The sequence below is a fragment of the Peromyscus eremicus genome, chromosome 5 (assembly GCF_949786415.1).
Source record: "Peromyscus eremicus chromosome 5, PerEre_H2_v1, whole genome shotgun sequence".
NCBI lineage: Eukaryota > Metazoa > Chordata > Mammalia > Rodentia > Cricetidae > Peromyscus > Peromyscus eremicus.
This window is the reverse complement of record NC_081420.1, coordinates 115045719-115059156: the sequence shown is the minus strand read 5'-3', so window position 1 is coordinate 115059156 and position 13438 is coordinate 115045719. Positions and strand designations below refer to the sequence as shown.

The following is a 13438-nucleotide window of genomic DNA, read 5'->3' as shown; positions in this document are numbered from 1 at the left end:
AAGTCGCAGTACTGTTAGAATACTCCAAGGTTAAACACAGGTCACACAGCAAACACCTGGCTCAGTATAATGTCCATGTGGCTAACCACTTCCTCTAACCTCTCTGGCAGTGGAAAACAGCAAGTTATCAAGAATAATCTGAGTGGAAAAGAGCTGTATTGTCTAAAAAAGCCATTCTTTAAAGTAAGAATGGCAGTTTTTGTTCCCACACTACCTTTGTACCAAATGACTGGGATGCGACGGCACATAATTCAGACGTGACTATCACTGTTTTATTGGCTCTTCTACTTTCCTTTTTGGTTTTTTGAGACAGACTTGTTACACAGCCCAAGCTGGCCTTGAATCCATGACATTCATGCCCAAGTCTGCTAAGCGCTGAGATTACAGGCATGAGCCACCATACCCAGAAGTCTTATTAGCTGCTTGATAGGAGAATACATTGCTAATGGTTGAGGATGGAGTCCTAGAGTTTGGCTAAGGGAATCCCATGCTTCTCTTATCTAGAGGGTGATGGTCCTCAGTCCCAAAACCATGGCTGACTGGCATGTAGAGTGCTGTGACTTTAAATTTTCTTTTTAAAATATTTTAATCAACTTGGCTCTTCTTGTTTTACTTAAATATGGTTTTGGGGGAAAAGTAGACAGCAGTAGAACAAGGCCGTTTTCTTACAGCAAGAATAGCCTGGCCCAACAGTGGCTGTGTCCCTGCTGGCCACTTCTACTGCTCCTTTCTCGCTTTCTCGGTGTTGTGTGGCTGGCAGGCAAACAGCAATGGAAACTGTGCAAGAAAATATACTTACCAGTTTGTCTTTTTCTGGCAATTGCTTCCATACTTCAGCCAATTTTTTACTAAGTTCCCCAAAATCTAGTATAAAAGAGTTAAAAACAAAACAAAAAAATAGCACTGTAAGAAACAGAAGACTGGGGAAGCAGAAACTGGAAGAGGGTTTGTCGGGACAGAGTTCTTTTTCTTTTTCCCCCGAGACAGGGCTTCTCTGTGTAGCCCTGGCTGTCCTGGAACTCACTCTGTAAACCAGGCTGGCCTCGAACTCAGAGATCCACCTGCCTCTGCCTCACAAGAGCTGGGATTAAAGGTACACATGTGCCGCCAAGCCTGGCAATGTCTACTTTTTCACAGCATCTTTGTGGCATGGACAACCACTTTATACGTAAATTCAATGAGACAGAGACATAATGTGACCCGTGTAAGGTCAGGGTAGTGTCTGCTCATCTTACTAAGTGCTAACACAGAGACAAGCACCAACACTACAAAATACATGCAATGGAGCTCAAAGCCTACACTGCTGGAAATAAAATGCATATTTTGCATATTAATGTGCATTGATGCACTGGGTTTTTTTTTTTTTGTTGTTGTTTGTTTCTTTTGAGACAAGATCTTGCTATACTGCCCAGGTTGGTCTGAAACTTGTGATCTTTCTAGGTTAGCCTCCCCAACCCAGGGATTACAGGTACAGACCTGGTTCCTATATCTGTTTAATTTATACTTTCTTTCTTCTTCGTATTTTATTTTATTTTATTTTATTTTATTTTATTTTATTTACATAGGGTTTCGTTGTACAGACCTGGCTGTTCTGGAACTCACTTTGTAGACCAGGCTGGCCTCAAACTCAGAGATCTGCCTGTCTCTGCCTCCAGAGCACTGAGATTAAAGGCGTGCATCACCACCGCCTAGCATACTTTCCTCTTTTATTGGTTAAGAAATACATACTGGGATGACATACTGGGATGATTCTCAGAAATTCAGAAACACAAGGAACCATGAAGCTTACTAGCCATATGGATGAGTTCTAGGTTAAGTGAGAGACCCTGCCTCAAAAAGTAAGATGAGACCAGCAAAATGGCTCTGAGGATAAAGGCATTCACCACTAATCATTGGGACATACATGGTAGAGAGAACTGACTCCTACAAGTTGTCCTCTGATCTCTACTGGCATACATGCACACATGTACACACACAAAATAATACATAAAATTCAATAAAAAGGGGCTGGAGAGATGTCTCAGTGGTTAAGAGCACTGCCTGCTCTTCCAGAGGTCCTGGGTTCAATTCCCAGCAACCACATGGTGACTCTCAATCATCATGGAATCTGATGCCCTCTTCTGGTGTGCAGGCATACATGCAGACAGAGCACTCATACATTAAAAATAAAAAGTAAGGTGGAGCCAACATGGTGGCGCACACCTTTAATCCTAGAGAGGGAAAGGCAGGTGGCTCTGTGAGTTGTTCCAGGACAGCTAGAGCTACATAACAGAAAACAAAAACAAACAAACAAAATACTACTAATAATTAAAAACCAGGTGGAAGCAACTGATGAAGATACCTGATATCATCATTCTCTGGAAAACTCTTTTATAGGCTGGGTGAAATAAAGGATTTGCAGAACTGAGGAATTACAATTTGTCTTCTGTTTGAGATAGGGACTTACTCTGCAGCACAGACTCCCTTAGCCTCTCTGGGATTGCAGGCATGAACCACCCAAACTGGTTTCAATTTGTATTCTAATGCTATAGGGAGAAGAAGCCTGGTAATCCAATTAATTAAATGCATAGCTTCAGAGAGTAGAAAGTAAAAAAACAAACAAAACAAAACCCAAAGCTCAGAAAGGTTCTTACCTATACCTGGATGGTCAGCCACAATGGTTACTCGATACTCTTTACAGAACACCTGGTAGGCAGACATGTTCTTCTTTTTTGGCTAGTGTCACACACAAAAAAAACCATAAGAGGGCAAAAGTTGATTAGGACCCAAGTAGTTTATTTTCTATATTCTTCAGCCACAAAAGAGTGCCATCCTACCAATCAGCTTCCCTGAAGAAGATAACTTAATTTTTAATCCATGTTACTTATTACCCAGGTGTTAACATCAGATCTAACTTTGGAGGTAAAAGTCACATGCCAAACATCTGTGAACACCTTCATTCTTATATAAAAACCCCATGTTGCATAATTCTTTGAGCATCAAGTACTAATTCTTTTTTTTTTTTGTTGTTGTTGTTGTTGTTTTTTTTTTTTCAAGACAGGGTTTCTCTGTGTAGCTTTGAAGCCTTTCCTGAAACTCACTCTGTAGCCCAGGCTGGCCTTGAACTCACAGAGATCCGCCTGACTCTGCCTCCCGAGTGCTGGGATTAAAGGCACGTGCCACCATCACCCGGCCAGGTACTAATTCTTATAAGATCTCTACCTTCCCTTGAAGAGACTAATTTTCTCATCCTTGAGAATCAGAACCACTTTCCTTTTCTTTCTTTTTTTCTTAGGTTTTTTTGAGACAGGGTTTCTGTGGACCAGGTTGGTCTCTGCCTCTGCCTCCCAAGCTCTGGAATTAAGGAATGCACCAGCACTGTCAGACTAGGGGTTCCCCAGTTGAGTCAGCTCAACTCTGGAGCCAGAAATGCATACCCTAAATCAATGCTTCTTTTTCTTTCTCTGGGTTTGATGTCTCATCTTGTAGCCAGTTTCCTAACCTTTGTAGTTTATCATATTTTATTCAGATTCCAGTGGCGGAAAGGTGCGATAGTTAAACCTGTAAACAAGTTGGACATGGTGGTACACACCTTTGATCCCAGCACTGAGGAGAGAGAGGCAAGAGATCTCTGGTACACATAGCAAGTTCCAGGACAGCCAGGGCTACATAGAGAGACGGAAGGAAGGAAGGAAGGAAGGAAGGAAGGAAGGAAGGAAGGAAGGAAGGAAGGAAGGAAGGAAGGCAGGCGGGCAGGTACTGCAGACAGTTCTTATTAGGTAGTGCCAAGAGGGGCTCAGGGCTCCTGGCTCTTCACTTCAGCATGTGGTGTGGTACCATTAAAGCACTGGACTGTGACAATGCCCAAAGCAACAAAGGGATTTTCAGAAACAAAATCTGTATTCAAGCCAGTTCTGCAAGGGAAGTACAAGATTCTTTATCACATGTTATAGCTCTCCACTGAGGGAATGATGCTGAGTGTCTCTACCTGGAAAAGGACATAAGTTTAAAATATCTACCCAAACCTCCATTGTGGATGAAGAAAGCAAACAGAGAAACAGATTTGCTGAGGGCCATGACTGAGTGGTCATGGAAAAAAACAAACAAACATACAAAACCCTTTCTACTTCCTTCATCTAGATGCTTCAAAATCTGATGATCTCCTAAGAGGCCCTTCTGGTCTTATAATTAGTATAAAGACACACACAGATCAACAATTTAAAAAGCTACTGGCAACTTGTTTGCCTTAAGAGTCTGATTTGTGACTAAAACCCAAGTCCCTTATGTCATTTCACAGAGCTGCTTGTTTGATCAGGGAAAGCCTGACTGTTTTCTTTACTGCCTTGGTCACCAACACTTACCTGAACTATAATGGTGTGTTTGTCTTTAGTCTATGCTGACCTATTTGCATGCCTGAAACGCACTAGAGTAGAGAAGAAAAAAGTCTGTACATTTCTAAATCTTTCCCTCCAGCAGAATCTATCTCACTGCTAAGTAATGAGATATTAGGGAAAATATGTATATAAAAACTTTATCTCATTTAACTGTATTACAGGTCTTACAATAGGCATTTTAACAATGTTGTCTCAAACATGGTTCAATATTCTTACTTTCCCCCTAGCCCCAAAGTCACTTGGAGTTTAACATAAAGTACCTTCATAAAATTAATTGTAATTCTTGTTCAACACCCAAATTCACAGACTGAAGGAAAGGGATTTCCCTGTTATAGAGGACCCTATCCATTATAAAGCAAACAAACTAGTATTTATCAAATAATCATACTGGATGTAATAGAATGAACTTGAATCCCAGATCTTACTAGCAGGAAATTAAGACCAGCAACTGGGTGGAGGGGGTGATAGGAGAGGGAGAGGATGGGGGGGCAGGACAGGACATAGGACACACATGAACTTTACCTTTAAAGGTCCAACATCTCATCTTAGCTATGCTATATACTACATGGTTGATCTTGAGTAAGCACACAAGAAATGGGTAGCTTTTCTGATATGTGGCAATAAAGTATTTAAACTAGGATGTGTGGCTCACATTTATAATCCCAGGACTCAGCAGGCAGGAGGATTACTGAGAGTTCTGGGCAAGTCCCAGGCTATAGTCAGAGACCCATTCATTTATATTTACTGAATATTCATCATGTGTCAGATGCTGTGAATATAGCCAGGATTGAGATACATAATCTAACAGATAAAACATACATTTGTTGGCGAGGCAGTGGTGGCGCACGCCTTGGGAAGTAAGTGAATCTCTGAGTTCAAGGCCTGTCTGGTCTACAGAGTAAAAAAAAAAAAAAAAAAAAAAAATGTCACAATAAAACGAAGAATTTGAAGGGTGGCGGCAGCACACACTTTAATCCCAGCACGGAGGCAGAGGTAGGCAGAGTTCTGAGTTGACGCTAGCCTGGTCTACAGAAAGAGTTCCAGGACAACCAGGGCTACACCAAGAAACCCTGTCACAAAAAACCAAACCAACAAAAACCCCACAGAATTTGGAGACCAACAGAGAGATCCTGATCAAACTAAACACCAGCTACACAAATGGTTTCATTTTCCTTAGTGTTAACTTATATAAATAAAATGTAGATGGTTGAGGAGGTAGTGTGAGAGCTAAAGTTACATTTTAAGTTAATTACTAGGCCTAGGAGATCCATGAAACAAAAATGTCTCTGATCTGCAAGCCCCTTGCTCAAGGATAGATAGTTCCTGAAAGGCTGGAGGCTGTTGTTCATGGGAGACACAAGGCATGTGTTTCCACTCCCTTAAGTCTGTTTGACCCATCTGCACCGGATGTGCTTCATCACCTGTGGGTGGAGGTTCACAGGCAAAAATACATCAGGATGTATACTTGCTCCTGATTGGACCTGATGGAAAATGCAATGAATTACGGGTTTCCCTTCTTAGGCTTCTGTAAACCATGACTCGGGGCCATTTCCCAGGAACCTGGGTATGGACCTGGCCAGAGCCCACCTACCAGGCCAGTATTTAATTAAAGCTTGCTTCAAATTTGGCTTTAAACTGTGGTAGTGGTCTTATTCTCACAGTGGCAGAGCACTGGCCTAGCATGCAAAGACTCTATCTTATACTACACCATAACTCAAAGGTGGGGTTAGTAAAATGTTCCATGCTTCAACAAGTGCTCAATATTGTTTTTGTGGTAGGAAGAATCCAAGATGTCCTCCAAGACTCTGCTCCCTGGCTTGCATGTCTTGTAGCTATCTTTTTGTGAACAAGGTGCTGAATAAGAAGGGCACTGGCTCCTGTATATATTCTATTACATAGCAGAGGAGATTTTGCAGTCCTAATTAAGGCATCTAATGAGCTCAATCTCAGTCAATCAAAAGGGAGGTTTTCCTGAATGAGCCCTTAATTAAAAGAGCCAAGCTAGTGCACGCCTTTAATCTCAACACTCTGAAGGCAGAGGCTGGTGGATCTCTGTGAGCTCCAGGCCAGTCAGAGCTACATAGTGAGACCTGGTCTCAAAAGAACAAAACAAAAACTGAATCAAAGTTTGTATACAGAGGTATAAGACCGAAAAAGAACTAGCATGGTAATAAAGAAAAGGGGTGCCTAAGGGCACCGCTCACCACAGTGCTGTGAGTACTGACTGGCACAGGAACACACACGCACACTGGTAGGACACAGCAGAGGGGCCAGAAAAACTTGCAGCAATGTGTTCAACTAATCTTTGACAAAGGAACAAGGCAACACAATGGAGAAAAGACAGTATTTTAAATGAACAACTAGATAATCACAAGCTGGAAGGGGCGGGGGAGGAGTCACTACTACAACAAAAACAAAAAACCTACACACAGACTTTATATCCTTCAAGAGAATTAATTCAAAGCAGGCTTAAAGATAAAATACAAAGTCAAGGGGCCAGCAAGATGGCTGGGGGTGGGGGTAGAGGGAGGTGTTTGCTTGCTGCCAAACTTGAGGACCTGAGCTTGATCTTGGGGCCCACGTGGTGGGAGGAAAGAACCAATTCCTGCAAGTAGTCCTCACACATACACACCCTACAAACAAATGTAATACGTACCCCCCCCCCCTTAAAAAAAAAAAACCTACAGAACTCCTGAAAATCTCCATGACCTGGGATATTTTAGATAAGATACCAAAGGCTTAAAAGAAAGAATTGATAAGTAGGACTTCTTTAAAATAAAAATTATCTGAGTGTGGCACATTCCCATTGTCAAAAAGCAAAAAACTTTAACCTTTTGCTCTGCAAAAGGCACTGTTAGAAGAATGAGTCCACAGACTGGGAGAAAGCACTTGTGTAAGACTTATCTGATCAGGTACTGTTACCCAAAGTGCACAAAGAACCCTGAAATCAACAAGTAAATAATATAAACTGGACCAAAGAAGCTAAAAGACATTCACCAGGAAAAATAAACTGACAACAGATGAACACAGATGAAAAAAGGCTCCACATCACATCATCAGAGAAGCACGTATTACACATTGAGACACCATCAGACAACTGACCATACTCGATGCTCCCTCAAGGATGTGCGGTGGCGGTAGTTCTCAACTGGTGGATGTTTGAAATAATCTTCTTTTTGGGTTTGGGAGAAGTGCTGAGACAATCTCAGGGGTCAATACTTTAACTGATGGCCACCTACAAAGGAGGAAGCTAAGGCAGAAGAGCCCACAGATACCCAAGAACAAAGGAAATGCCTTTTCTTGTAGACTTCAGAGGGGAAGAGGCTTCTGAGCTTAGAGGGAGGAGTCTAGGTTAGCATAATAGTAAAGTTACAGGACAGGCCATAAGGCTTTAATTCAGAAAGTTACTCTACAGTCCCGCCCTGCCTTGTGGCTGCTGCATGCTAGGACTTTAGCTGGTTAAGGGAGGGTACTAGATAGTGTGGCTGATCTACAAGGGCATCAGTGTATGTAGGGGGATGTAGACACTCTGAAGATAGTTAAAGTGGTTTCTCACAAACTAAATATAACTCATCACACAGTCCTTCCTGCTCCTTGGTATTTACTCACTGGAGCTGAGAATGTCTCTCTCTACATAAAACAGACATATGGATGTTTGTAGAAGCTTGAGAGCAACCCAGGCAGCCTGCACTTGGTGAACAAATGTAGTGTGGTCCAACCAGACAACAAAATACAATTCAAGAGACAAGTTAACATTATAATCCAAAAAGGCCACCTACAAATGATTCTAACTATGTGCCATTTTGAAAAAGGCAAAATACGGAGAGAAAAAAAAAAAAAAAAGGCCGGGAGTGGTGGTGGGGTGGTGGTGGCGCACACCTTTAATCCCAGCACTTGAGAGACAGAGACAGGCGGATCTCTGTGAGTTCGAGGCCAGCCTGGGCTACCAAGTGAGTTCCAGGAAAGGCTTCAAAGCTACACAGAGAAACCCTGTCTCAAAAAACCAAAAAAAAAAAAAAAAAAAAAAAAAAAAAAAGGTGAGATGAACAGGTGAAGAACTGAGATTTTTAGAGTAGTAAAAAGTACTTGGTGATGCCACTGCAGGACAGAGAACATTTTCCACACTGTAAAATGAACAACACTGACAGCACAAACCTCTGTATTGACAGCACAAACCTTTGTACACTATGGACTTGGAGAGATGAAGATGTCAATCTGAGTTTGGATTCATCTATAACAAGTACACTGGTGGGGGATGTTGGTAGTGGAAGAGGCCATGCATGTGTGAGGCAGGGAATATACCACATATGCCCACATTTTCTTCTCAATCTTACTGTGATTCTAAAAAACTTTACTTTTTTTTTTTGAGACAGGGTCTCACTAGGTTTCACTAACCTTGGCTAACCTGGAACTCACTATATAGACCTGGCTGGCCTCAAACTCACAGCAATCCACCTGCTTCTGCTCCAGAGGGCTAGTGTGTCACCATGCTTTGCCTAAAACTTCAAAAATTTTGCTCTACAAAAGTAGTCTGAAATGTTTCTTCCCAGGTGTGACTGCTCACTTACAAGGCTTAAGCATGAGTAGTCCTAGTACAAGGCAATCCTGGGCTACATGAGAAAACTATCTCAAGGAACTTAAGAGTTAAAAAAAAAAAGAAAAAAGCAAAATGTTAGATGTAAAAGAAAAAATAACATTAAAATAGAATGTCCAACTTGAATAAGCCTCAGATGGGAATGCCACTCAGCAGACCATTCACTTCAGACTTATGAGATCCTAAGCACAGGACCTGAATGAGTCACCCAAGCTTCCACTCTACAGAACTGGGTGGAAACACATGGACACTATTTAAAACCATAAGTTTGTGATAGTCTATAATCAAATAGTTCTTTTCATTCCCTCTGTACAGTTAAAAATAGAAGCAGTGGCATCCAGGAAGTGAATACAAACTTTTTTAAAAGTAGAAACTGTGGTGGGGAGGACTGAGTGAAAAAACATTTGACCTACAAGACACAAAACAAGGGAAGCCCAGGACTTATAAATTTTTCATTTAAATAGTAAAGGTCACTTGGGGAGGCATTATAGACCTTTATTCTCAACATTTGGGAGACAAAGACAGGCAAGCCAGCCTGATCTAGTACTGAGTTCCAGGCCAGCCAGGAATACATAATGGGACTGTCTCAAAAATAAATATATAAATACTCCCTGGGAACCCTCAGCCCACTCTGACAGGAAAACAGGTAGGCTAACTGCACGACTTCTTCCTCCTCAGCCCTTCCAGGTCCAGTCTCCAGCTCTGCAGCAGACCACCACTGGAGCCCCCATCTCTACTGGATCACACAGATCTTCTCCTCCTAACCCCTCCCCGACTCCTTTTATTCTAGCCCCCAACTCCTGGGAACCCACACACCACTCTGACCAGGGAAACAAATAGGCTAACTGCACATCTTTACCTTTTCATCCATTCCTCCAAGTCCAGTCCCCTAGTCTCTGTTATGCCCAGATCGCGGGGACCCCCAAAGACCACCACAGGGACCGAATCCCACATGTAAAAGCAAAGAGCCTTTATTTCAAGCTCTGGAGCTTGGGCCCTCTGACACAGCGGTGAGAGCAGAGAGCCCTGAGCTCAGGTGGGGCAAAGTTTTTTATCATAGCAGAGGTTGGGGTGAGGGGATTTCCAGGGTCCAGGACCCTGATGGGCTGACAATTGTCTAGAGGTGATCTGTAAAACAAAAAACAGGTGTGTGCTAGACTCAAGGACATCTGGCCACCTTATCTAATGGTTGGAATGTTTGAGATGTCAGGTACTTCCTCACCCCTGGGTAGATCTTAAGCTTAAGGCTTTTCCTGGATCTGGGTGTTGCCTGACAAGTAAGCCTATCACAGAAGCTGAGACTAGGTCCCTAAGCCTGTCATGGCTGCTGTGTGGTCAAGCTATTTTGGGGCCCCTTTACAGTCTCATCCCCAGCTTTGTAGTAGACCTAATGCTGAGGCTCACTCCCTGCCCCATTCCCTGCTTTCCTCCTTCCTGTGGAAACCTCCCAGCCCTTCTCCATTCTTAACTGTCAGCTCCCAATACCCAGAAACATATTTTACATGGAACCCCTAGTGGCCACACCTTTTAGGACCCTAGAAGAATTTTCTATTAGGCAACACAGCCACCACACTCTCCTAAGAACCAGAGAGAAAACAGAAACCAAGGAATGAAACACCCACCCAAAAAGTACTAGACCAGCTATCAGCACCTAGAATTACAATCTTCCCAAACCCAGATGCCTAGACGCCTGCGTAAAAACACAACCAATATCCTGGACGTTACATCTCCACTAGAGCCCAGGAATGCTACCACAGCAGGCCCTGAATATAGCTGAAGCACAAGAAAAAGACCTTAAAACAACCTTTATGAATGTGATAGAAGTCCTTAAATAGGAAATGAATAAATTCCTTAAAGAAATCTATAAAAGAACAAATAGTGGAAAGAAATTAATAAAACAGTTCAAGACCTGAAAGTGGAAACACAATCAATAAAGAAAATCCAAACTGTGGGAATTCTGGAAATAAAAAATTTAGGACTTGCCGGGCGGTGGTGGCGCACGCCTTTAATCCCAGCACTCGGGAGGCAGAGGCAGGCAGATCTCTGTGAGTTCAAGGCCAGCCTGGGCTACCAAGTGAGTCCCAGGAAAGGCGCAAAAGCTACACAGAGAAACCCTGTCTCGAAAAACCAAAAAAAAAAAAAAAAAAAAAAAAATTTAGGACTTGAGCAGGAACTACAGAGGCAAGCCTCATCAACACAATACAATGGAAGAATCTCAGGCACTGAAGAAACAAGAGAAGAAAAGGATACACCAAAGGAAATGTTAAATCCTAAATCTGGGACACTATGAAAACAAATCTAAGAACAATAGGAAGAGAGGAAGGAGAAGAAACCCAGGTCAAAGGCATAGAAAATATTTTCAAGAAAATTCTAGAATATTTCCCTAACATAAAAAAGAAGATGCCTACAGGAAGCATACAGAACACCAAATAGACTGGACCAAAAAAGAAAGTCCCCTCGGCATATAATAATCAAAACACTAACTGTACAAAACAAAGAAAGAATATTAAAAGCTGCAAAGGAAAAAAAAAAAAAAAAAAAAAAAAACAAGTGACACACAGAGACCTATGAGAATTACACCTGATTTCTCAATGAAGACTAAATGCCAGAAGGGCCTGGACAGATGTACTAAGAGACTAAGAGTCTAAGAGACTGCAGATGCCAGCAAAACTTCCATTCACGATAAATGGAGGAAATAAGATATTCCACAATAAAACCAAATTTAAGCAGTAACTATTTAAAAATTCAGCCCTATAGGTGGCGCTAGAATGAAAACTCCAATTTAAAGAGGTTAACCACACCCCCCAAAAAACAGAGAATAATCCCAGACCAGCAAATTAAAAGAGAGGAAGTGCAACCGCCACTGCCACCAAAGTAACAACAATCAACAATATTGTTCATTGATATCTCTCAACATCAATGGTCTCAATTCCCCAATAAGAAGACACAGATTAACAGAATGGATATGAAAACAGGATCCATCCTTCTGCTGCATCCAAGAAACATGTCTTAACATCAAGGATAGACATTACCCCAGGGTAAAAGGAGGAAAAAGATATTCCAAGCAAATAGACCTAAGAGGCAAGCTGGTGTAGCCATTTTAATATCTGACAAAATAGACTTCAAACCAAAACTAATCAGAAGAGATAGGGAAGGACACTACGTACTCAAAGGAAAAAATCCACCAAGAGGAAATTGCAGTTCTTAACATCTATGCACCAAATACAAGGGCACTGTGGTAGTTTAAAAGAAAATTGCCTCCATAGGGAGTGGTGCTATTAGGAGGTGTGGCTTTGTTGTAGTAGTAAGTGTGGCATTGTTGGAGGAAGTGTGTCACTATGGGGTGGGCTTTGAGGTCTCCTATGCTCAAGCTACTCCCAGTGAGACAGTCTACTTCCTGCTGCTTGCATATCAACATGCAGCAGCTCTTCTTGTTCTAGTACTATTTCTGCCTGCATGCTGCCATGCTCTCTGCCATAATAATAATGGACTAAATGTCTAAAACTGTAAGTCACCACCTCAATTAAATGTTTTCTTTTATAAGAGTTGCCGTGGTCATGGTGTTTCTTCACAGCAATAGAAACCCTAAATAAGAAAGGTACTCAAGATCATAAAAGAAACACAATTGCAGTTTAAACCACATATTGACCTTTACACATTGATGGTGGAACACTTTAATATTTGACTCTCACCAACAGACAGATCATCTGGTCAAAAACTGAACAAAGAAATGCTGGAGCTAACTAATGTTATAAATCAAATGGACCTAACATATTTATAGAACATTTCACGAAAACACAAAAGACTATATACCTTCTTCAGCACCTCATGAAACCTTCTTCAAAACTGATCATATACTTGAACACAAAACAAGACTCAACAGATGCAAGAAAATTGAAATAATACCTTGCATCTTGTCTGACCTCCATGGATTAAAGCTACATATCAACAACAGAAAAAACAGAAAGGTTACAAACTCCTGGAAACTGAACAACTCACTGTTGAATGAAAAACGGGTCAAGACAGAAATTAAAGAAGAAATGAAAAAAGCCAGGTGGTGGTGGTACATGGCTTTAATCCCAGCACTTGGGAGGCAGAGCCAGGTAGATCTCTGTGAGTTCAAGGCCAACCTGGTCTACAGCGAGAGCAGTTACACAGAGAAACCCTGTCTCAAAAATAGCAAAAAAAGAGAAAGAAACAAATGAAAGACTGTCTAGAATTGAATGAAAATGAATATATAATATACCTACATTTATGGGACACAATGAAAGTGGTTCTAAGAGGCAAGATCATAGCACTGTACCTACATTAAAAAAAATAAAATAAAATTGGAGAGATCTCATACTAGCAACTTAACAACATACCTAAAAGCTCTAGAACAAAAAGAAGAAAGCATGCCCAAAAGGAGTAGGTAGCAAGAAATAATCAAACTCAGGGCTGAAATCAAGAAAATAGAAACAAACAAAAAGCT

The 13438-nt window shown here is 41.5% G+C and overlaps 1 protein-coding gene and 1 long non-coding RNA gene across 4 annotated transcripts in view; one reads left to right on the top strand and one right to left on the bottom strand.

Annotated features, from left to right (window-relative positions):
- The window catches only part of Hmgxb4 (HMG-box containing 4), a 46504-nt gene that overhangs the window by 7815 nt on the left and 25251 nt on the right, over window positions 1-13438 (bottom strand). For all 3 annotated transcript variants that reach the window (XM_059264263.1, XM_059264261.1, XM_059264262.1), the window contains 2 exons: window positions 2634-2715; window positions 800-864 (listed from right to left, as the gene is read on the bottom strand). In XM_059264263.1, coding sequence (XP_059120246.1) covers window positions 800-864; window positions 2634-2715 — 147 coding nt within the window. The remainder of the gene's footprint in view (window positions 1-799; window positions 865-2633; window positions 2716-13438) is intronic.
- The window catches only part of LOC131911855 (uncharacterized), a 34926-nt gene that overhangs the window by 10724 nt on the left and 10764 nt on the right, over window positions 1-13438 (top strand). The window lies entirely within an intron of this gene.